The sequence below is a fragment of the Manis javanica genome, chromosome 4 (genome assembly GCF_040802235.1).
Source record: "Manis javanica isolate MJ-LG chromosome 4, MJ_LKY, whole genome shotgun sequence".
NCBI lineage: Eukaryota > Metazoa > Chordata > Mammalia > Pholidota > Manidae > Manis > Manis javanica.
The window spans coordinates 147,261,084-147,287,942 of record NC_133159.1 but is presented as its reverse complement, the minus strand read 5'-3'; the positions used below and the strand labels follow the sequence as shown (position 1 = coordinate 147,287,942).

General features: G+C 33.1%; 1 protein-coding gene across 3 annotated transcripts in view; it reads left to right on the top strand.

Moving 5' to 3' along the window:
* VMP1 (vacuole membrane protein 1) overlaps positions 1–26,859 on the top strand; it is a 134,959-nt gene that overhangs the window by 59,035 nt on the left and 49,065 nt on the right. For all 3 annotated transcript variants that reach the window (XR_012130646.1, XM_017662573.3, XM_073235322.1), the window contains exons 6-7: positions 8,131–8,298; positions 15,217–15,348. Coding sequence is in view for 2 of the 3 variants with exons in the window: in XM_017662573.3 (XP_017518062.1) it covers positions 8,131–8,298; positions 15,217–15,348 (300 nt within the window). In the remaining variant the exon portion in view is untranslated. The remainder of the gene's footprint in view (positions 1–8,130; positions 8,299–15,216; positions 15,349–26,859) is intronic.

Genomic DNA, 26,859 nt, shown 5'->3' with positions numbered 1-26,859 from the left:
ACTTCTGTGTATGGATGATGGATTAGGCTACGAATTGACATTACAGATGTACAAACAACTCCAGTCTTTAGGAATGTTTTATCAATTCTGAGGGAGCTGTTTAGGATGGAAGAATGTCTGTCTACTCATCTTCCTTATAAACGCTCATACATATATTTATATTGTACTCTTTATGCAATATTATATTCTCCATTTTGGTTGATAAAGAGGTTTGGTTTAATTATAAATTAGGCTCTTAATTAATATGTCCATTTTAGGTTTTTACTTTTTAAAAAATATATTTGAAAGAAAGAGCCCCCAAGTAAATCTAATGTAAAGCTCAAAATCAGAGAACTTTTTTTTTTAACAATGCATGCACATACTAGTTTGTCATTTTATTGATAGAATCCTTTTCAGGGATTAAGGTATGAATATCCCACACCTTCCTTACAATGACTGTAATTTGTGTTGTGGCACCAGGATTTCTTTCTCAGGGCTTATAGAGGTTATTATCAGGGTCCTACTTAGAACTTCTCTTCACTACCAGATTAGGATATCTCTGTGTGGTATAAATTGAGGAATGATCATTTCATTTCTTTATGAAAATTATTTTTTCTTTTTATTGAAATAGTTGGATATGCAGTATTGGTTTCAGGTATACAACATGGTGATTCAACAATTACATACATTACTAAATGCTAACCTTGATAAGTGTAGTTACCATCTGTTATACCAAGATACTACAATATTTTTTACTATACTCCCTCATCTGCACTTTAATCCCCATGACTTATTTTATTTTGTAGTTGGAAATTTGTTCCTCTTTATCCTAGAATATTTTTTAATCCTAAATACTCTTATTTAGAACTTAATTAGTAGTGTATTACTATTCTTGAAGCTAGAATAAAAATTGATTCCATAGAATTCTGTTATTTTTTTTCAATCATTAAACCTTCCTTTTTACACTGCTCATGAAAGAATATAGATTGTAGGAATTTATAAAATTTATCTAAAAAATATTTTTTTAGGTTAAAATACTTTTTCCACAAATACCTATATATGCTCTTATTAGACTTTGACACCCTCTGATATAACTATGGTTTTTCTCTTACCCAGACATACTCTTGCCTGGCTGAGTAGGACATCATTTATCCTGGACAAGGCAAAATTATTCCATTATCAAAACTTTGGAAAATATAATGTAATACAGCTCATGAGACTAGATATATGAGACTTTGAAATGAAGCAAAACCAGATGTCCAATATGTCACAAACAACTGAGCAATCTTGACTTGACCTCACTTAGAATGACTATACTGAATTACCAGAAACAACAACAAAAATCTCAAACTTGCCACTCTAATGAAAATATAACTTTTCCTTATAACCATAAAGTTTAACTTACTTATCATCATTAAGTACTTATAAGTATCCAATGCAGTAATTAGGAACTCTCAAAAGTTACATGTGCAGTTAATGAATGTTAGTTACTTGTGACCTGGTCACTAACTAGGGAATTTATAGAGCTTCCTGTGCTGGGAAGTAACAGTCTGGGCTGTATATAGCTATTTGGCTTCTTTTGATTACATAGATTAAAGGACACTGTCCCTAACTATAAACATTAACCTTTAAGGACTTTCATTTGCCACTCTTCCTTAAGAAGTACTCCTGTATTGACCTTTAATTTGCCACGTGGCACATTCTTTGAAATGTGTTGAGACTTGTTTTATACCACACCATATAATCTGTCTTGATGAATGTTCCATGTGTATTGGAAAAGAATATGTATTTGGCTGTTGTTGGGTGGAGTGTTTCATATTGTTCGAGTCTTCTGTATCCATACTAGTTGTCATTTTATTTGTTCTGTCAACTGATAAGAGAAGGGTATTGAAATTTCCTACTATAATTGTGGATTTGTTTATTTCATCTTTCAGTTCTGTCAGTTTTTGCTTTATGTATTCTGATGCTGTTATTAGATGCCTGCATATTTAAGATTGTTCCATCTCCCTAAAAATCTCTAATAATTTTCCCTATCTGAAGTATACTTTATGTGAACTTAATATAGCCACTCCATCATTTTTATTATTTTTAAATGGTTCTTTTTTCATCCCTTTACTTTTATTTTTTGGGGTTTGATTTTAAAATGGGTTTCTTACAGACAGCATGTACATAAAGTCATGTATATGTATGTGAGCTCTTGCTTTTTAATACAGTCTGACATTCTGTCGTTCAATTATATGTTTGATCCATTTACAACTGATGTAGTTTTCAGTATGGTTGGGTTTGACTCTACCCTCAAACTACTAACTCTACCCTCAAATTATTTTTTTTTTTTGAGAGGGCATCTCTCATATTTATTGATCAAATGGTTGTTAACAACAATAAAATTCTGTATAGGGGGATCAATGCTCAATGCACAATCATTGATCCATCTCAAGCCTAATTCTCGTCAGTCTCCAATCTTCTGAAGCATAACGAACAAGTTCTTACATGGTGAACAAATTCTTACATAGTGAAAAAGTTCTTACATGGTGAACAGTACAAGGGCATTCATCACAGAAACTTTTGGTTTTGATCATGCATTATGAATTATAAACAATCAGGTCAAATATGAATATTCATTTGATTTTTATACTTGATTTGTATGTGGATCCCACATTTCTCCCTTTATTATTATTTTTATTTTTATTTTTAATAAAATGCTGAAGTGGTAGGTAGATGCAAGATAAAGGTAGAAAACATAATTTAGTGTTGTAAGAGAGCAATTGTAGATGATCAGGTTATCCCACCTATTTTTTATTCTTCATTTCCTACCTTTTTTTTTGGATTGAGCATTTTTTTTAGTATATATAATGTAACCGCCTTATAATAGTGTGCTCCATTTTCTCCCTTCTGCTGTCATATTTTACTTCTAAATATGTCATAGTTTTTGCTTTAAACAATACTTTCTTAAGAGAAATTTTTAAATGAGGAAATATCTTCTGTATTTCCAGTGCTCTTCACTCCTTTGTGTGCATTAAAGTTTCCATGTCTATCATTCTACTTCTATCTAAGAATTTATTTTAATATTATTGTAGTGCTGATCTACTAGAACAAATGCTTTTGGCTTTTGTTTGTCTAAAATGTTTTTATTTCATCTATATTTTTTACGTATATTTTCCCTAGATTCAGGAATGACAGAGTTGTTTTCCTTTTAGCACTTTAGAGAAGTAATTCCATTACTTTTTGGTTTGCATTATTTGTGGTAAGTCATCTGTATTTCTCTTTGGATAATTCATTATTTTTATCTCCTCTGATTGCTTTTAAGATTTTCTTGTTATTACTGTCCTAGCAATTTGATTATATTGTGATTATAGTTTTTCAGCAGTTTGATTATGTGTGTTTTGATTTCTTTGTATTAATCCAGACTGAGGTTTGGTGAGTTTCTTAGATCTGTGAGTTGATGGATTGGTATTTTTCATCAAATGTTGAAATTTTTGGCCACCATTTCTTTAAGTATTTTTGTGCCCATACTTCTCCCCCTCCCCACCTTTTCTTCTCTTAATGGAATTCTAATAGGATGTAGATTTAAACTAGTTGATATTATTCCACAGGTTACTGAGGTCCATTTCTTTCATAACCTTTACTCTGTGTCCTTTAGTTTGGATACTTTCCATTGCCCTATCTTCAAGTTCTCTAATATTTTCTTCTACAGTGTCTAATCAGTTGATAACACAATTAATTTTTCTAATCAGGTATTATATTTTCAGCTCTAGAAGTTCCAATTTGTTATACTTAACATTTTCTCATTGTGTTTGTCTTCCTTTAAATCAGAGGTCAGCATTTTTTTTCTGTAAAAGGAGATAGAGTAAATATTTTAGACTTTGTAGGTCATAGAGTCTCTGTCAGAGCTATTCAGTTTTGTCATTGAAGCACAGAATTAGCCAGAGATGATATGTAAATGAATGCACATGGCTCATTTTAAAACTGGTAGTGGGTCAAATTTGGTCCATAGGTTGAAGTTTGCCAGCTGCTGCTTTAAATTCTTAAATATATGTATGGTCACTTTTTCCTCCTATTTCTGACATTTCTGGGTCTGTTTCTATTGATTAATGTTTCTTCTACTTATGGATCACATTTTTCTGCTTATTAGGTTTAGATATTTCTTATTGGATGCTGGACATGTGGTTAATACCAGATTGTTGGTATTTACAGATTTAATTTTTGAGTTTACAGATTTTGTTGTCTTTCTTTGTAGAGCATCCATTTTTTGTTTTGGTGGACAGTTAAGTTACCTGTGGATCAGTCTTACCTGTTTAAGACTTTTGAAAAGGTGTGTTATGGCCTGTTTAGAGTAGCTTTTACTCTAGGCTCTTTCCAAGGTCTTCCCTGAATATTAAGTTACTCCACTTTAGCAGGTTGAAGCTCAAGTGCTTCCTAGAACTATATGAATTCTAGGAAGTGTTTAGCTTACAACTCCCTCCTAGTGGTTCTTTTTGCACTATTTGTACTTTGACTGGTTTCATAAAATTTCACGCTAGCATATAGTGCAACTTTGTACACTAGAGTCTCAAGGGGACCCCCTGACATATTTCTAAAGTTCTTTCTTTGCATAGCTCCCCCTTCACTAGTATTCTGTCCCACAACTCCTCAGCCTTCCTGCACCCTGATTTCCTCCTTCTCAACTCAGGAAAAGTACCATGCTTTGCTTGGGCTCTTCCTCTTCGGACCACAGATTTTGCTGTGTACATGGGGTGTCTCTACAAGTGAAAAACCAGAGTCACCATAGGGTTTCCTCATTTGTATCCCTCTTCTCAACAGTCAGAAGTCATATGCTGCCTGTGGTACAATGTCTGAAAAAAATTGTTACATGTATTTTGTGAAGTTTTCTATTTGTTTACTTTAGGAGTGAAAGTCCAATACCAATTACTTCATAATTTAAGGCAGAAAACTGTCAGCCAAAGGCCACGATCTCTAGCCCATACATATCAATATATACATATGTACATGAGAGCTAGAACCTCTGCTCAGTATATTGTAATTTATATTTTATGTTGGTTCTGCCCAGATAGACTTTTGTTATTATAGCTGTTGTCTTTATCCCTTGTTTTCTTCATATAGTACAGGTAAAATGTGATTCTTTCATATTTGATACATTGTAGTGGGCTTGTACATTTTAGAAAATAGACTTACAGGTGGCTTGAGTATATGTAACTTTTAAACTTCTTTAATCAAAATGATTGTTATATTATTTTTGTGTTTGGATTTTTCATGTAAATTAATATTTATTGCAGTCAAGTCAGTTATATTTATGAGCTTGTGAGGTTCCCTATCAGTTAAAATAGTTTAAGCTAAATGTCAAGGTAAAGGTAAAACATGCTCTTGAGAATGAACAAAAGACAAGAAGCTGAGTTATTTGTGTTCATTTTGCTGGGAACCACCACATCTGCCTCTAAGGCTAAGTAATCATGACTTATTAATGCGGTTATGGAAAGTATGTATCGGTTTAGTTGTGTGAATGAACCCTCCTTTCTTTACAGAGAAAAAATTCTCATCAGATTATGGAAAATTTCCTTTTTTAGAATCACTTAAAATTAAAACTATGTATAAGTCTTTTATCTTGTTGGATATTGTGTTTAATCTGTCGGGGTACACATTTTATCTATATTTCTGGCATAGAAATATAATTTTTTCCTTCCTCTATTTTCCAGAAGTCTCATTATTTAAGCATCCAATACAATTCAACTTTTGTTCACTTAGAGTTCATTTTTAAAGTTGAAGAGTAGACTGTTCCTGCAACCTAAAGGAGACAGTTGTGTGCGGATATTGTGGACAAACTCTTGAATTTCTTGTTTTACTTAACTGGCATCACGTTTCCTTTATGTGTTTTCAAACAGTAAAGGTTGAGGTTAAAGGGTTTTTTTTTTTGTTTTAATTTACATCTGACACTTAGCTGTAAGTGTACAGTGAGAAATTTTTCACTAATTGTTTAGTTATTCAGAATTCCACAAACTTTCAAACTTGGGGTGGTTGTGTGGAGGGTTGGTAAAATAGCAAAATAATTGTTTTTTCCCCCAACTTTGAAAACCCCTACACACTAATATTCAAAGAAACAATTGTAGATTTCATGGATAATCAAACTTTTTTAAAAACCCTGAATACTCAAAAACATTCCTTGTTTAAACATTCTATAAATATTTTTTAAACTTATATATTACTATTTATGAATCTCTATGAATTAAAACTGAAGAAAAAGAGGAACTAACTAAAAATTCACCTAGATATTTTTTGGTTCAGAAAACCTAATAACTGATTTATTGCTAAATTTAGAACTTCATTTTTTTAAGATTTTATGTGAACACAAAATGCCTGTTGCATTTAGGGGAAAATGTGGCTTAGATTTATGATATCTTTCCTTTCATATTACCATGCAACAAAATAAAACTTGTTTTTTATTGCCTTTCATCTTGATAGCAGTTCTTCATTGTTTTATTTTAATCACTGCATGTTATACACTTTGTCTTTGAGCCACAAATTCTTTTGCCATGTGATTTTTAAAAACTGTCATATATACACAGACCACTTACTCGTTTGTGTGTGTGTGTGTGTGTGTGTCTCTTTATTCACAGATGTAGTATTTTTCTTCATAACAGCTAGAGGCTAGTACTTTTTGAGGGCTTCTGTATGCCCAGCAGTTTTAATCTGAGTGCTTTATATGAACTAATTTAGACCTCACAATATTCCCAGTGTGTCAGTCCTGAAGGTATTTTACATTCCCATTTATAGATGAGGAAAGCAAGACTCAAAAAGTAAGTGGCAGAGGCCTGAACCTGAACCAGAAGAACATCTAGCTCTGGAACTTACGTTAGTGGCCATTATGCTATAAACGTTGTCTATAGTATGCTTTAAAGTAAATACTTACACTATGGATATTAGAGCAGCATGTTAAGGATGTCCAACTTTTAGACTTTACAGCTCATGAGAATTTGGAAGATTAGCATTAGATTTTATTGATGTATTTGCTTATATTTGGGGCTTTTGAATTTTGGAGCTGGGTAAAATCATAAGATGTGTCTAATTGTTTTGCCTTGCAGAAGAGTAAACTGAGGCCCATAAAGTTTAAGTGACTTGTCCAAAGCCAGGAATTTTCTGACCTTTGATTTACTTTTCTTCCAATGTTTCCTAATCCTAGCTTATTAGAACCTAACCTATTTGAAACTATAAGGAATTTGTTTAAAACATAGGGGTTCCCACCTGCACCTATTAAATCAATCTATGCTTAGGGGATGCTTAGGGGGCCCAGGAATTAATTATTTTTAAACAAACTCCCTAGTTAATTCTTACACAGACACCTCACCTTGGCATACATGTGCATTTGGGAACTGTTATGTTTAAGCCTTTATCACACATTGAAATAATAATTCATTTTAATGTATATGATTTTCATTAATTTGTCATACCTCAAAATAAAGGTTCAAAACAGCACAAAAGCTTCCTTAGAAAAAAAATTGCTGTAAAAGAAAAACTCACCGATACTGGTTCCACAGTTTTATTATTGTTTTAGCATCTCAGTAGGAAAGATAGGTGAGGTAGTTACTTCACCAAGTCTTTTTTATTTTTTTTATCAGCTCTTTTTAAGGGACAAAAAACAGTATTCTTAAATTAGGGCACAGGAAGTTTTTATCACAGGGGATAGTCTTTCAAATGAGAAATGTGGATAAGTAAAATCAGAATCAAGCCAGAAATCATATGGTTCAAGGAGCTGGTGTTGGGGAAAGGAGACTGACTATGAAAGGGCACAAGGGAACTTTCTTCAGTGATGGAAATGTTCTATATTTTGATTGGTTGTGGTTATATAGTTGAATATATTTGTCAAAAGTGATTGAACTATAGACCTGAAAAAAAATGACTCTTACCATATGTAAATTATACCTCAATAAATCTGAGTTTTTAAAAAATTTTTAATCAAGCCTGGAAGAGATTCTGGGAAGGATTATTTTTGTAAATTACCAACTGCATCTTGAAATATTTAGCTAGATAGATTCTAGTAGTTTAAAAGTTAAGATATTTCTATTAACATACAGTGATTAAGATACTGTTAAAATAATGTATATTGGTAACTCTGTTTTCAGTACTATTTCTCATCAGAGGTTTTTCGTATTTGTTTTATAGGGTCCACATATAGCTTCAGTTACATTAGCTGCTTATGAATGCAATTCAGTTAATTTTCCTGAACCACCCTACCCTGATCAGATTATTTGTCCAGATGAAGAGGGCATTGAAGGAGCCATTTCTTTGTGGAGCATCATCTCAAAAGTTAGGATTGAGGCCTGTATGTGGGTAAGATTTCCATTCTCGTATTTGTGTAAAATTAAGCTGACTATCTTGATACTTTTTTGTACTTCACTGAAATTGAATCCAAACATATATCTCCATACCAAATCAGTAGCTAATTAATTCATAAAGTCACCAGCTGCCTACTTCCAAGTAAAACAAACCTCTTAGAGCGTCTCCTATTCGTGAGTGACACTCAGATAGAAGGCATGAAGCGGTAGGTACGATGAAGCAGTTAACGCGGAGTAGACAACAGCAGGGAGGAGGAGCATAGATGATGCATCTGTACCACTTTGTAAGATTTTGTGCATGTTTATATACTTGATAAACATGTAACAAGTGTTTATGTACAATCCCAGATCGGTAAAGTTTATATGTCTCTCTCCTAGATTATAATAACTCTGTTTATTCTTAGAGGGCTCATTTCATTTTCTGAGTTGTTACTTTATTGAAGTAAAATCAGGTGTTTATTAATAAACCAAACTTTACTGTAGCAGAGGCACCAGACTATGTGACTATATATGCAGATCTTATTTTCACTTGCACCAATTATCCTTTCTATGGTTTGCCTAAGTATGTTTTGAGGAAGTTTTTGGATTACATGTTCAATGGCAGGTGTATTTTAGTCCACACAGTATTATTTTGTTTTCTTTTCTCTATATACCTATGTTCATTCAGCTATCACTGAGAAATAGTTCATTTTCTAAAGACTTCCTGTTACCATTTGAATTATTTTAAAATTCATCATTTGGATTCATTGAGTTATATGTTCCCTGTAACTTCTCCCTAACAGTTTCTTATAAGATAAAAAATGAGGAACAGGTCACTTAAAAATCTTACCTAAAATGAACATGAATACCATGCCCAGAGAAGAGATAGTTTTCAAACACATTGAAGTGTTAGCAACTATGTTGTGTTTTGAAAGAATTATAAGGGAAATGCCATACATTGAACTTGTTGAATATGAAAGACAGGAAAAATTGTCATGTTTCCTGTTTCTCTTTTATAAACACTGGAAAACAGAGTCATTGTACTAGTTGCATATGTTTTATAAATTTGACTACATTTGTCTTTTGATGAAAAATTATTATGAAAATAACAGAAGATACTTGAAACATGTTAGAAAGGGACTATGTATAAATACTTTGGTTATCTATTTTTCTTTTGTTCTTTCAAAAGTGATTTACATGGCTGGATTAACACTAAGGCCAACAAAGAAAAACTTCCATCCCAGCTGGCAGTGATAACTGCCTCCTCCAAATTCCCTTAGTGCATACTGTCTGACGTGCTCATTTGATCTGGCTCCATGCATGCCTTAAATTAGTTAACTTGGCTGGTGTAGTGGCTTACTTTCCCAAATAAATTTTAAGCCCCTAAAAAAATACATTCTGTACCTTAAATTTTTTACCCTCACAGCAATCAGCATTAGGCTTTGCACATAGTACAAGAATGCCAATAAATACTGATTAAGACCGAATGTTTATTTGCTGTTCCTATTTCCTTCTTTGAAACTGCCTTGTCATATAAAAAATGTAGCACATGCCAAGTTATGTATAAATTGGTTCCTATTGATCTCAGCATTTTTAAGAACAATCCTTTCAACAGAGAGTGCTGAGAAAACTGAATATTCACATGCAAAAGAATGAAGTTGGACCTTTACCTTACATCATATGTAAAAACTAGCTGAAAATGAATCAAAGTCCTAAACATACCAGCTAGAACTATAACACTTAGAAGGAAACATAGAGACACATGTGTGCAATACTGGATATGGTGGTGGTTGGACAGCAGAAGTATAGGCAACAACAAAAGTAGGTAAAATGAACTTGGATAAAATTAAACTCCTTTTTCGGAGGATGCCTGATCAAGACAGTGAAAAGGCAGCCCACAGAATGGAAGAAATGTTTGTAAGTCCTATATCTTATAAAGCTTTAATATTTAGAATATTTGAAGAACTCCTACAATTCAGCAATAAAAAGGCAAACTACCCAATTAAAAAATGGGCAAAGGACTTGAATAGACATTTCTCCAAAGAAGATACACAAATGGCCCATAAGCAAACAGGAAGATTGTTAGCATCATTAGTTATTGGGGAAATCCAAATCCAAACCACAAGGAAATACCTCTTCACACACATTAAGGTGACTATTGTTGTTTTTTTTAAAAAAGGAAAATAATAAGTGTTGGTGAGGATGTGGAGACATTGGAACCTTTATAGATTGCTGCTGGGAATATAAAGTTATTCAGCTACTGTGGAAAAGAGTTTGGTGGTATCTCAAAAACTTAAACATAGAATCACCATAGGACCCTCCTTTAATTCCACTCCTATGTAAACACCAAAAGGGGACTCATACATACGTACAGGTACTTGTACTTCACTGTTCAGGGGTATTACTCACACTGTCAGAAAAGTAGAACAACCTAAGTATCCCTCAACAGATAAATGGATAAACAAAATGTAGTATATACATATAATGGAGTATTTTTCTGTCATAAAAAGTAATGAAGTCCTTATGCATGCTGTAATATGGATGAACCTTGAAAACATTATGTCAAGTGAAATAAGCCGGACATAGACAGATACATGACTCCACTTATGGAGCTGTCTAAAAGAATCACATTTAAAGTAGCTTAGAGGTTATCGGGGGTGTAAAGAGTGAGAAGTTCATGCTTAGTGGGTACAGAGATTCCATTTAGGTGATGAAAAATATAGGAAATAGTGATGATGGTTGCACAACATTGTGCATACAGTTAATGCCACTGAATTTTACATTTAAAATGGTTAAATGGGACACACTCATAAAAAGTCAGTACTACTGAGGTTGAGAAACCTTGATTTAGAATATGTTCACCTTGATTCTTACAGTTTACCCTTTCATAAATTTGATCCAATTTGTGTTCACATCTATATGTTTTATTCAGGGGAATGTCTTGCTTGATTAAAAATTGATATGTTATTTAAAATTTTTATCTAACTTGTATTTTACAAAGTAAAATGCATTTATAGACTTCACTATCATTATAAATACAATGAGTCAGTAAAATCATTATAATATGTACTACTTCTAATAAAGAGCAGAATCAGCCTCAGTTTCTGCTTGTTGGTATAGGTCTTGGGAGCATGTTAAAATGACTTGTTGATATTATTGATCACTAAATTACCTTTTTTCAGTTTGCATCTTTTTGATCCTCTACCAAGTTAGCTGTATCACTAGTGCAAGGCTTTACAATTTTTCTTCTCATTCATGAATTTCAATAATGTTAAGCATCCGAGCTAGAAGGTCAGATCAGAGTAAGCTTAAAAGCTCTTCATGGAGCTTTACATTTTAGAGAGGGAAATAATTGTCATGGAAATATGTATATATAAGTATCATGGGAAAACTGTATATGTAAATATTTAAAACTAATGAGTGCTGTGAAGGAGAATCTACTGTATAATAAAAAAAAGTTTCCCTACTCCGTGATTTAGGTAAGATTTCCAAGAAGCAGTGTTTCAGTTGATATCGAAAGATAATAAAGAGTAAAGTAGAGGGAGAATGGCAGAAGAGCAGGGGATAAAAGACCCTGTGTGATGATTTTAATATAGAGAACATCACCTTTTAAGGTTATCTATTTGTTAAGTTTATGGGGCTTTGTGGGGGGTTATTGTGGTAAATATACATGACATAAAATTTACCACTTTATCCATTTTTAAGTGCACAATTCACTGGCATTATGTACACTCACAGTGTTGTGTAATCCTCACCAACATCTACTTTTAGAACTCTTGTCATCCCAGATAGAAACTGTACACATTAAACAATAACTCGCGATTCCTTCCTCTCCTCAGTCTCTGGGAACCTCTGCTCTCCTTTCTGCCTCCCTGAATTTGCCTGTTCTAGATACCCTATAGGAATGGAATCGAATGTCTGTCGTTCTTTGTCTTGCTTATTTCACTTAGCATAATGTCTTGAAGTTTCACTCATGTTGTACCATATATCAGGACTTCTTTCTTTCCTAAGGCCATTTTCAAACTGACCTCAAGGGAAACTGGAAGCAAATTTTCTCTTTTTTATTTGTTAAACAATCTGATAATTTTACTAGAATTGGTATAATTGTTTTTTAAACATAGCTTTAACAGCACTGAATTTCTCAGTAGTTTCAAGCTTTACCCTCCAAGCTTCTGCTTTTAACTCTAATTCATGTTTGTAGTTGGAATGTTTAATAGAAATATGATTTTGTTTTAAATATTATTTTAAATATTATTAATACACTGATAATGCAAAACTACTATAATTTCTGGGTAGTCAGCATATATAAAAATTCCTGCACTCTAGATTTTTACCATTAAATTTAGGTTCCTAACATGGAAAAGCAAGATGCTGCTGATTTTCTTGTGAATCCACTTCATAAAACTTTTTAAAAGCACAGTCCTTGAATAAAACCGATACTCCAGGAAAATATTGTGTTCTTTCTTGGTTTTGCCTATTTGTATATATTAAAACTTTCTCCTATTCAAGAAGCAGGACTTCAGGGTAATATATTGATATGTACTAGATGGATTTTAGAGGACCTATCTGAATTACTTGATATCACTTGTCTTTCTTTTGCAATAAGAGAGCCTGTCATTTCTTCCCCTTAATTAAACCCAGGCTGATAGTTTTTAGTGTTCCACAGTTGTGGTTTTTCATTTTGATTTTGCAAGAATTTTAAAATTGTTTTGTAAGAATCATGAAATTATGGGACTTCAGTATCTAATTTGAGATAACTGACTAAATAAACTTTTGTGTCTAGAATATAATGTGTCTTGGAGGACCTGTCTGTGTAACTGTATTTCCTTTTTATTTATTTGCATAAAAAACAGAATACTGACTCAGTCCCCATTCTTACTTCTTCTTCAGTAAGATGGGAAAATGTGAGCAAAATTAAAATATAACAAAGTATATGGTCAACTTAGTGTAAGCCAGTACGTAGATCTTGATTTCATCTCAATCCATTAAGGAAACTTGTCATGAGTTTGAATCGTATGATTACTTTCAGAGCTGTTGAACATTTGACTTAACAGGTTTTGAGAGAATTTCATCTTTTGAGTAAAATGTCGTAATTAACTTTTCTTCCTACTTTTTTTGTTGTGGAAATTTTTTTAAACAGTACAGAGAATTATATAATTATAAATCAATTATATTATTAGCCAGCTTCAGCTAATATCAACTCCTTATTAATACTGTTTTATCTGAATTCACTTTGCTCTCAGTTATCTTGAGGCAGATCTCAGATAGCACACCACATTTCATCTGTAAATATATTTGTAAGAATGTTATCACACCTAAGAGAAATTAGGAATAGTCTCTTCAATTACCCAGTTAATATTTAAATTTTTCTGATTGTATTAATTTCTTCATTTTTCTTTTCAAATTTATATGTTGTTGAAACTGGATTGTTTGTCAAGTATACTTTCCCAGTTTGTATTTGCTGATTGTATTCCAGTTGGTGTAGTTTAAATATTTTTCTCTATTTTTCTCTGTTTCCTGTGAGTTGACAATTAGATTGAGAAGCTTGAAAAAACTTTTTTTTGACAAAAAAATACACTTCATAGTCTTTCTTTTAATCACGAGGTGCAATAAATGTCTGGTTAGCACCATTATTATATGTCCATTATTTTATTAGGGGTTATAAAGTGGGGATATTCCAGTTGCATCTCTTTTTTTCTTTATTTACTGACTGGGATATTTTTATAAAGGGAATAAGCTCCTTATCACCAATTTGTTTACCTGAGATATCTTCCATATAGGTAAGACAGGATAAATAATTGCTTCTTTCTCTTTAATTATCAGTTGTTAAATAATGTGATTCTCTAATATCCTCTGAAGTTGACTGACATTGAGTTTTCTTGTTTAGCAAAATGTGATTTCTTTTTCTATTCCTGTATCTTTCAATGTGTATGTCTCTTCCCTCCCTTCTCTCTCTCTATTCTTTAACTAATATAGCTTTATTCTTTTGACACTTAGGTATGTTCTTTTTCAGAACTCTTGTTTCACATGTGGATAATGCAGTTTTACTTGGGGATCACTGATTCACACCCTGGAATAAAACTGTGATCATAAAATATTTTAATTTCATAATATGCCTTGTAGATTCTTTTCAAGGGATTTTCAGGCAAAGTCGTAGGACAGCAAACAGAAAGGCCTAAAGTTGCTTCTGAGAACTAGCAAAGCTTTTTCATTCACTATGACTCAGTGCAGTGAAGGATGGCTCAAAGTTGAGAATTTTCCTAGGGACCATATGCCTCTAGCATTATTACCTACCCTGTATTTAAGCCATTTAAGTCTAAACCATGTTCCTGACTCTTTTACCTTTGTTTTCATCCTTATGTTGAAAGTTGATTGAAAGAAAATTCTCTTCAAAAACAAGAATCCACAAAGTGACTGAAACATGACTCTTTCATGAGGAAATAAACATTTTTCCTGTGGTAAAAATTTATCCATCCTAATGTTGAGTTTTCAAGGGGCTTCCTGACCACAGTTGGTTAAAAGTTTTAACTCTGCACAAAAAAAGTTTAATTGAGATGAAAGCAACGTCCTAAATACCCAAAGATTTCCTAATATTGATCTTATAGCTGTAATTACTGAATGCTCATTACCAAATTGAATATTTAAAAAGGGGGAAAAACTGACAAAAACAACAGAGTGTAAGTAGAGATGCTCGATAACTAACATTTAGTGTTTGCCCTGCATCAGGGATTATCCAAGATGTGGATTATCTTGCCTGGCATTGCATTAGGACCAGGATTCCAACACATCCTCCTGATTGTGTAGTATGTGCTTTCCTCCCTGATACGTGTGTCTTAACATGCTTTTGGTAAAACAGAAAAATATAGATTTGATCTGTTTAGTGTTACTGTGTTGAGAACTGAATCTCATTTGAGTATTTTGGTTTTTAACATAGGGTATCGGTACAGCAATTGGAGAGCTGCCTCCGTATTTCATGGCCAGAGCAGCTCGCCTCTCAGGTGCTGAACCAGATGATGAAGATTATCAGGAATTTGAAGAGATGCTGGAACATGCAGAGACTGCACAAGTAAGAACAGTAGGGGGAAAATATAGAATAATTATCTCTAAAGAGGTTATGGTTAAGGTGAACATATTTATAGTTACTCTGAAGAAGAAAACTGCCAATATAAAGATGAAATAATACATCATTTGGGAAAGAATAGTCAGAAAATCTGAAATATAAAAGGGATTATAATCTTGATCTTAGAATAGAGAATACAAAGGAGTCAACAGGACAACTCAGACTCAGCTGATAAACCTTGCCAGAATCCAGGGTAAGTTCATGTTGCCAGTGAGGCTAAGGAGCCAACACATTCTTTGTCCAAAATGTGTTTATAAATGCTACCAACCAGATCACTGATAAATAAGGGAGACAAATAGGTGGACTGGGCTGTGAGTCCAAAATAGTAGAACTTCTGAGTTAATTTTTTGAAAATAACATCAAAATAGTTTATTGTGTTTAGAGGAAATTAGTTTGGAGACTCTTAATTAAGACAGGACAATTAGGACAAACTTACCCTTTATTTGAGGGGGAAGAAATGGCTGTGGCCTTTTATACCTAAACACAAACTATACCAACCTGTATCTTAAAGTTACAAAACAGGTGTTTTATTCTTTCAGGAAAATTCCTAAGAACATTATTAACTGAGTGAGTCTCCATCTTAGGGATGACAGTAGAAATCAAATAGACATAAATAAAAAGGACATAAAAGGGAAATTTTTGAAAGATTATACATAAAGTACATATCCATCCCCAAACTTGCTCTTTGACCAGTTTGAAAAATGGTCTTATTGTTGTGTATTTATAAGTGTGTGTGCCCATATAAATACACACACATTTTTTTGAGGAACAAGTATAGTTTTCTTCTCAGTGGAATATGAGACCCAAAAACCATTACCCTGAAGGGGGAAAAAAACATACATTTTAATGACAAATGGGCTTTTAAAAAAAACATTAAGTGAATCAACTAAGGATAGTTATAGTTTTTAATTGGAAACAAAACTTTCAAATATGAGCATAGAGTAGCCAAATATAAAAGAAATGAATCAAAGAGCTGTGAATATCTTCTCTGCATGGAAATAGGCAAGTTGGCCTTGTCTGCTTTGACATATTCCTCAACCAAATACTGTCTCTCTTCCTCACTTCATAAGGCTTATATTAATGCTAATGTTTATGACTAATATAAACAACTTTCAAATTATTTTTAATGCTTTTTAAAACCCAGTATCTAATTTGGCCCTTGGTTTAACTCTGAAGTAGTATGAAAAGATGCCATTCCTCTAATTTTAAGGAAAGCTTCAAATCTAGAAGTCGTTACCTCCCTAATTTTGCATGCTTAAAAGTAGAGCTAGAACCAGAATTCAGAATGCCAGCATTACTGGTATATCCCAATTACTGAAACCATGTCCATCCATAGATGTAGATGGCTGAATATCCACATTTGTGACAACTGATACATCTGTCATTTGTGGCACTATTTAACACATGTTGCTTAACATGTCAAAACCTTTTTTTATCTATATAAAATCAGCAAGTTGAAGTAGAGTAAGTCTAAGATGCCTAGCAGCTTTACATTTTTGGGCAATGTGTTGGATGCAAACAGGTATAAATATTGTTCTCTGTTAATTTTGCTGTGATTTTTTTCCTTTTCTAAAGCTTTTGTTTTGGAATTAACATTTTTTTCATTTGCATAGTTTCTTCAATCTCTATTCTCCTTTCTACCAGTTCTGTAAAACACCTCTCAATATCACTTTGCAGTTTGTAACACCTGTACATTAGTAACAATTTTTTTTTTCTTGGAGGCATCACTCTGGAGCTCCCCATGCTACAGTTCGAATTTGGACTTGGCATTCTCTTGGCCCTCTGTACAGTGGCTTCTCTCTTGGTTTGGATTCCTTGTGTTCCTCTTCTTGATTTACCCCCTCATTTTGGTTGATCACCTTCTGCAGTAGCTTACTGAGAAAGGACGAGTAGATGGAAAATTCTGAAAATGCTGTGTTTTTCATCACACCTGATTGATTAACTGAATATATAGGACTCTAAGTTGAAAATCATTTTTTTTTTAATTTAGAATTTGGAAGGTATTGCTCAATCATATTCAGGCTTCTGTTGTTGATATTGATAAGGCTAATCTCTTGCTGAGCCTTCTTTATATGTAGTCTCTTTTTTGTTGTTTTATTTTTTTTCTAGATACTTTCAGATTCATTATCTGAGGTATGGGTCTTTTTAAAATATATTGTGCTAGGCACTCAGGGAACTTGTCAATCTAGAATCCATTAGTTTTAGGAAATGTTCTTATTTTTTTCCTGTGTCAATTTACCCTCTTTAGTCTCTATTCTTGCTTTCAAGAATTCTCATTATTTTGATCTTGGGCCTCACAAACACCCATCATGTTAATTTTTTTATCATTTTGTTCCTAATATTTATTTAATTTTACTTTATATGTGATTTCCTCAACTTTATCTTCTAACACTAATATTGAAATGTTTTCCTCCTGTCATGTATTTTTTAAAAGTAGTTTGCATTGTATTGCCAAGAAATGGTTTATCTTATCTTTTTTAAGGTATTTAGTTTCTTCAAGTTTTCTCTTACTCCAGGAATTATCTTTTTTTCCTGAAAGCCTTGTGAGACTTGTTTTCTGTTTATATATAAAAATAAGGCACAGAAAAGCTAGATGGAAGTTATATGTATGTAAGCAAGGTGGAGGAGTGACAGGCCGCCTTATTTATGGAAACCTCCATATATCAGTTGTAGGTTTTTCCTTTGGGATAGTTCCCTTTCTCTAGTAATGTATCCTTCAGATTCTTGCCTGGGGGGATATAAACCTTGTTGCTGAATTCTAAAGCTAGGCTGTGGGAAGAGGGTAAGAGATCTCCATTTTCTATGTGGGCTTTCACCTAATCCTCTTTGCATTCATTCTGTGAATACCTACAGAAGCATATCCTGAGCCCAGAACCTTTTGTTCACTGACACTTTCTGTCTTCTGTGGGGCTAAGGGAGGCAGTTGTCTGTTGTGTTAAGAAAGGGTGGACCTGGGAGTCTACTTGTACAGTTGTACAGTCTCCTTGTTTTCAGCCTTACTCCACCCAGCCTCTTTTGCAGTTCTGCTGAAGGTTCTTGGAGTTTAATGCAAATCACTTTGTGTCTTTTTCATGTCCTCACTGCCATATCCTCCATATACTCCACTCTCAGGTATAATCTTTTCTTCCGACTGCCAGTTTCATCATTTATTAATGCTAGTTTCATCAAAGCCAGAGTTCTTGCTTCTATTTTCTATATTTTGGGATTATTATTAAGATGGGTGTTCCAGTTATTTATTGCTGAGTAACAAACCACTCTAATATTTAGTGGTTTAAAACAAGAACAGTCATTTATATTGTTTAAGTAAATGCAATTTGGGCAAAATGGCATGACTATAAATTAGAAGATTTACTTCCAAGATGGTTCACTTATATGACTGACAAGTTGGTTGTGACTGTTGACTTGGAGTTCAGCTAGACTTGGTTTGGGACCTCAGGTCATTCTTCATGGGGCTCCTTGGGCTTCCTCATATCATGGCACCTGAATTCCAGGAGCAAGTGTTCTGAAAGAACGTAGGTGGAAACTACAAGTTTTCTTGTGACATAACCTTAGAAATGCGAGTCACTTTGCCATGCTTTGGTAGCCAAGGTCACTAAAGCCAGCCCAGATTCAGAGAGAGAAATTAGACTCTACTTCTCAGTGAGAGGAGTAAGAAAGAATTTGCAACTATTTTAATCTACAGAAGCCGAGGTCTTATTTGGTCATCTTGAAGTGGAAAACTTTTTGTAATGTCATTTTTAATAGGATAGGACATTGAAATCATATAATGCAAGAAATTGTTGAAAAGAATTTAAACAATTTCCTTGAAAGGGGGAAATGATGAACTTGTCAAATAAGCAAAAATTGTCTCTTCTGTGGCAAGAGGGTATACTCATGTTGAGAAACTACAGAGGTAAATTTTATCTTAGAACTAGTAGGTAAAAGTTTCTGAAACCCACAATGGCTCAATATTTAAAAAAAACTTTTTATCAATTTTGTGTTCAAATGGAATTGCTATTTCAAAAAGAATGAGTGCCTCTTCTTTCTCAATATGAAGTCTTTCATGGATCCATGCATAGCACTTCCTGCATGGGTAGAATATTAGCTGGATGACTCATTTCATTCTTTGCAATTTTTTTATTCTGGGATTATAAATAATACATTCTATAAACTTCTTACCATCTAAAACCTCAACTCCCAAAACCTCATATCTTCTAGAATTTGACAAAGCAAATTATGCTTCATCTTATACATACAGTTTGAACTCTTGAAGACTCTTAGTCTTTATCTACCATTAGGATAATTAATAATTTTTTTAGTATTATTTAATTACTTTTTGATTAGATTTTCTGTAATTCTACTGTTTTGAGTCATGGAAACCAGACTGCACACACAATACTTCTGATGGTTATGAAGTGTGATTGTTTTCAGCCTATAAAGCCAATAATTAAAATCACTATTTTAAGACAAACTGTATATTTCTTATTCCCTCATTTCACATTTGCTTACATTGAAAAATCCAGTAAGCAAATGTGCATATTCTGTTTCAGGTTCTCTAGTCAGAAATTATACACACTTTATAAACATTTTATTTAAAATTTTTACCCAAAATGCAATTATATATAGTGTTAACCGATATGCAATCAAACTAGAAAATGACTCAGTGAAGTAAATGTAAAAGCATAACTCATCATTAACAACTTCATGACCTACCCTACTAACTTCTAAGGTCAGTGAAAATCTACATACAGGGAACTTCAATGAAGTGCCTCAGTACAACCAAGGAGTAGAAGATAATTTCTTGATTTCAATAGGAAACACACTCAGGAACACACCACCAGTGAATATCAGAGCCAATATACCCAATCCAGTTTTCTCACTCTGAGATTAGTGTTCTGCTTACTATTCCACAAGAAAGCAGCATTTTCATCTAGGTTAATGCAATAAAAAATGAAGGACTGATTTAAATTTCTTTGCTTTCTTCTATACTTGATTTGGCTTTTATTTTCTTTCTTTATTGCCTTTCATGTTTTTATTACCCCCACAATTTCCATCAGTTTTGTGACTTACTATAAATTTTGGTGATATGGGTATATTTATCACTATATACTTTTCCCTAGATTTAGACAAGGGGTTGTGTGAGGTGTTTTTTTTTTTTTGGTATCATTAATATACAATCACATGAGCAACATTGTGGTTACTAGATTCCCCCCATTATCAAGTCCCCACCCATACCCCATTACAGTCACTGTCCATCAGCGTAGTAAGATGCTCTAGAGTCACTACTTATCTTCTCTGTGCTATACTGCCTTCCCCATACCCCCGCTACATTATGCGTGCTAGTCATATTACCCCTTAATCCCCTTATCCCTCCCCAGTCCCTTTCCCTTTGGTAACTGTTAGTCCATTCTTGTTTCTGTGAGTCTGCTGCTGCTTTGTTTCTTCAGTTTTTGCTTTGTTTTTATACTCCACAGATGAGTGAAATCATTTGATACTTGTCTTTCTCCACCTGGTTTATTTCACTGAGTATAATACCTTGTAGCTCCATCCATGTTGTTGCGAATGGTAGGATTTGTTTTCTTCTTATGGCTGAATAATATTCCACTGTGTATATGTACCACATCTTCTTTATCCATTCATCTACTGACGGACACTTAAGTTGCTTCCATGTCTTGGCTATTATAAATAGTGCTGTGATAAACATAGGAGTGCGTATGTCTTTTTCAAACTGGGCTGCTGCATTCTTAGGGTGAATTGCTAGAAATGGAATTCCTGGGTCAAATGGTATTTCTATTTTTAGTTTTTTGAGGAACCTCCAGACTGCTTTCCACATGTGTGAGGTTTTTTAACTTTTGTTTTGCAGTTGTTTGGCAGAGAGCTTTTGGGAAGGGGACTGTTGCCACTTTTCTACCTTATAAATTACCTGAGAGGGTACTAATATTTTGATTCATTGTTCAAAGAAGAGTTCCTTGCTGTGGCTTAGCTAAAGTAAGCTTTTGGGTTTTGTTTGTTCTTGTTAACACTGTGGATTATTACTATGTCCAGGTAGGATCTATTATTCCTTATCTGTTTGGAAATACTTTTGTGATATCTTCTTGTTTTTTGTTTTTAAGGTTTTCACTATGAAAATAATTTAAGAGGATTTGATGTCATTTTATTTCTAAATCAGTGACCTTAAAAATGTTTTTAATGTTTTCAGTAACAGATTTGTCTTAGGCTCTGTGCTTGTTATTTTTTCCAGATTTACATATTTTAAATTACGTAAGTGCTTGTAGTAATAAGATAGAAACATTCCAAAAGTATTAAGAGTGAAGGCCCACACACCTATTCCCCAAAGTAGGATAATAACCACCATGTTCTAGACTGTTTCCTTTGCATATATAACTTTTAAAAATAAAAACTAGAATCATACCATACATATCAGTCCCAACCTTCTTTTTCACATATATGTATCATAGACATATACTGGTTTTTAAAATTGTGTTCTTATCACAGAGTGATGCAACTCTTTGTAAGAAATTGTTGTGTGTGTGTGTATATTTATATTTTTGTTTTTATATATATAAATATATTTTTTAACTATCCCTCCATTCTTGAGTCTTTTTCTCTATATTTAAAACAGTGAATCATATTCTATTTATTGCTTCATGACTTGTTTTGAGTATAAAAACACTGAACATTTATCAGTGTCATCAAATATTTTCCACCTTTGCTTTTTATAACAACTTTCTTTGTGATTACAAAGTAAGTTTATTGTATAGAATGTTGAAAATGCAGATAAAAAAAGAAAAAATACTTCATTTGCACATGGTTCATTTGCACATTTTTGATATTTAATGTATTTTTTTCATTTTCTTGTTGATTGACATATTTAAGGAAATTCTTTTTGTCATATGCTGCCACTATTTTTTCCATATCATTTATTGTGATTTTTATTGTGTTTTACTTTTTGGATAAAGAAGTTTGCTTTTTTTTTATTGCAATATTTTAGACTTTTCCTTTTGGAGTCATGCCCAAAATTATCTTATGGTACCCTTATTATTATACAGTAAATATTCAGCTATATTTTATTGTAGTATTCTTATGGTTTTATTCTTTACCTTTAAATCTTTAACCTTTTAAAAATATTTTTTCCTCTCCTATAAGGTAGGAATCTAACTTTCTCACTTTCAGGTAATGTATTTTTCCTGCACTATTTTTCCAGTGATTTTAATATGTTAGTTTTCTCTTAAATTTTATTGATAAATTAAATAGTAAATTTTTGCAAATAGGCATTAATTGTATCTAAAAAGATACTAGGTTTTTACTTATTTGTAAAGCTATAATTTTGCTGATATATTTTTAGTTCTATCTTATTGATTGTGATTTAAAAGTTCATATAGTAGTCAGTTTCACAAGAATCCAGAGGTTTATCTGACTTTGGTGCTGGAATTTCTTCATAGATATAAGTTTTGTAAAACCCCTATTTTCATAGGAAAAATAAAATATAGAAAGGTTGGATCACCAGTAGCTAAAATAGCAATTTAAATAAAATGACTAATTATGAGTGGGTATTTCAATTTTAAAATTGCTTGAGACTGAGGTAGAAAATGTGTTTTTTATTCTTGAAGGTAAAGCCCTTTGGTAGGATAAGTTTATCAGCAGGAAGAGTGAAAAAAAAATACTTGGCTCTTGTCACTTAATCATCATGTGCTCTCCAACTAGGTTAAAGGGTGTATATGGTTTTACTAGGAAATTGTTAACAATTTCAAAGCTAAGTATTTGCTTAAATTCCAGTTTTGACTGATGGTTAGATTTCAAACTACAGAAATCTTCAGGGGAAAAAAGATTATTTATGCATATATTTGAATCCTAATTCCATATTGTACCTAATTTATTTTTGTGAGTACAGTATTGAGATGAGGCAGTATTTTTCCACTAAGTTAACTTCCCTTTTTGCTCTTGGCTTTATATCATGTTTTCACTAGATGTCTGTGGGAGGTAGACATGAATGAATGTAGCTTCCTATGACCTTGAGCAATTCTAGGATTATTTGTAAAAGTTAGCTCTACATAACTATTTATGTGCTTTGTGGGCTATTTCATACATGGCTTAATTATTCTCATTATGATCTTTTTCTCTTTTGTTCCTGATTTCTGTTAGTGATATCACCATCCTCATAATCACTTGGGGTAAAAATCTGATTCCCTCCTTCCCTCTCCCATGTCCAGTCTTTATTCAAGGCCTGTTGATTCTACCTCCACAGTGTCTTAATATCTGCCCTCTTGTTTTCTTCCCTCTTCTAGTTCAGACCTTTCCTGAAAATATCACCTCTTTCCTGAATATTTCTAGTGATCTCCTAGTAGGTCTCCTTTTTATTAGTCTTTTTTTCTCAATCTATTCCTACACAAGGTAACTAACAATACTTCCTGAAAAAAATACCTCTGGTCATAGAATTTTGCTGCTCAAAAATCCTCCCAATCCCCAGAAACTGTCTCTTACATCTTTCTTGTGTCACTTATCACTTTCTATCTTTTTAAAAAACTATTTATGGACTTTTCCTATCTCTCCCAGGAGTCTGTAAACTCCTTGAGAGTTGACCACAAAAATGTGTGTATTTTCCATTTTTGACAACGCCTGCCTGGTCTTGCACATACTACTCATGGGGTAGATACTTTTAATAAACTGAAAAGTATCAATTAAGAGAGAAAATGTAGTATTACATGAAACATGTTCACTTAATATTCATTCTTAACTCCACTGCAAAATAAAATGTAAAGTGCAGTGAACACAAATCACTTTACATAAGAAAAATTGAACTCTTTTGCATCTTTGAGATTAGAAGTCATCTGAGAGCAGGGGTTGAGTATAGAAAACATTGTTAAGTTAAATGACTTACAGTTTTTAATTTACATTGTGTAAAACAATGTAAAATTCTATACTTTAGAAACAAATTTAGGTTCTTATATTAACTTGTTTATTCTATGAGCTGCATTACCAAAGAAAAAGGAAAATGGGAAGACATTTGGAATAGAAAAGCTTGAAAAATAAAACTGATTTGCTTGATATATCCTAAAAGATTAGGGCAGCCACTATTATTGAAGTAATGAGTAATGGGAGCATGGGGGGGTTTGTGGTGTTTAAAGCTTACACAATAGAATAGGAATGTTGTACATATTTACTTGGAAGAATATGGTTTAAATAAGTTTGCTTTCCTAAACATCATCTGTCCAGTGACCTAACTACTTGGATTCTTTTCCTTAAAATGTTAGGTTGCTGATTGTGTGAAATTTACTGTTTCTTACTATTCCTATCAATATAGGAAATTAAGAATTGAGTCAGAAGTAAGACATTTTGATTTCTTAAAACTCCATCTTTTGAAAGAATGCAATTTTTTCTTCCATAGTTATATTGATTAGCTTGTCTATCTGTTTATGATTCATGAGTCTATATACCCTCTTAGGTTAAGTATTTCCTCAAAGTCTATTTTATACTTTCTGGGTTGTATCCTTTTTTATGGAAGTATTTTTTAGCTTCTGTTTTTAAGACTGCAGTATTTGAATTAACTAATACTAACCATTTCATCTGATTAGTTGGAGCTAAATCCCCAAATTAAGTTTAAATACTAGTATCTTTTTACGGTACTACTTTGTCTTAAATGTATTTAAGGCCAAACACCTCCCCTCTCTTTTTTTTTAGCATAGTAGGATCCTCATCCTATTCAGAAATTTCAAGTTATTTACATTATTTTATGAAAAACACATAACACCAAGAAAAGTTGGTTGTAATGGTAGTTCTTAGTCTTATAGTCAGTGCATTTTCTTTTTTAAAGGAAGTAGAATAGATTACCCAGTGACCATCCCCCCAAAGTACAAGGTGATAAGTAAAGGTCCTTTGGCATTCTTTTGATAATGATAGAATGTGTTTGATCATTTGAGTTTAGTGACTATGGGAGAGCATTTAATAATGATTATTTATACACTCACTAAAGTGCTTTAACATTCCTTTGATGCTATTCTCTGTTGAGCACATTTTCCTATGAAGTGTTTGCAATTGCTCATACCATGTCAGTGCCTGCTGGTTTTTTCCCCCTGTGAATTATCTCTTCCTTTACATACAGAGATTTATGAACAGGTTCGCCTTGTGGATGATCTGAAAACCAACAAGACTCATTTTCATATAATTCAGTGCCAGTTGAACGCTCTTGAGTGTCAGTTGTTACTGGGACCTGTTTTTGACTCTGTTGAACCTTTACTGGCTGTGGTTTGTCTGGCCATCACATGACTTCTCTGAAAATTCCCCCTCCCCTTCATTTCCAGTAAACTGTTTGAGTAGGAGTGAGTCAGAGTGAAACCAGCTTCCCTGTAACCACAGGGCTTGTTAAAGAATTTGTCAACGTGGACTCTAGAGGGTTTGCATTAAGCTTTGCAGTAACTGCTATGGTTTGTGTTGTGTCAGGAGTTCCACAGAAAAGCTTCCTGCTCTCAAGATCTTCTCCTTGTTTGCAAAGGGTTAAACTGATAAACTTCACCATAAGGAACACTAGACACACATGTTAAACACATTTCTATATAATTTAAAGGCCATGTCAAGCTACCAAGGCTAACTGTAGTTTCTCTTTTCAGAATCAACCAACCACACCCAACAACGTTTAGTTTTTGAAAAGGCAGGCCTGCTAGATCTTCTTTCTGAGCTGGCGCATGATTTTACCACAAAGTACCATCAAGATTAAGCAATTTTCAATGGTCTCTTTTGAAGGATTTTGCTGCAGGATGTTGCGACTACTAGCACAGCTAGCTTTGTCATATACAAAGGTCACTCACTTACTTGCATTGGGTTTAACAAGAAAAGGTAGCACTTAAAATAGTTATGTAGTTGTGGTATCTAAGCACACTTAGCATGATATATAGTGGAATTCTTAATGCCCTATTCTCTTTGCTTTTCCAGGAAACTTTTATTTTGAACTCTTCTCTCACTATTCCAGACTTTTAGTCTTTCTTTGTTTTCTGACTTCTCTGTTTCTTTATCCCATTCTTATAGTAATATTACACCTACTGAACAAGTAAGAGAATTGCAGCTGAATACAGGCTGCTTAATGAATGGCCACTGGGAAAACTGCTCATTGTACATTCCTGAATCCATCTGTTTTTACTTTTATTTATAAAAAATAAATTTAATGGATACATTTAAATCCAACCTCTTAAAAACCATCTTTATTATGCTTACTTTTTTGGTAACAAAACTAATTTAGGGAAAAGAACATGGTAGAAAATTTTGAGGTACTTATTCCTCACAGGAAAGAATACAGAATAATGGAAGTTTAAAATTGTTTATATTCTCACAATGTTTATTAACTCTCCGTGATCAAATTAAAGGAGAAAAACTTTTATTTTGATAAAGAAACAATTCTTACTTGAAAGGGTATCTCGCAGCGACCCTCCTTACCCCAGAACGACTCAGGAGACACGGGCCCATGCAAGGGATTTTATTATCTGAATG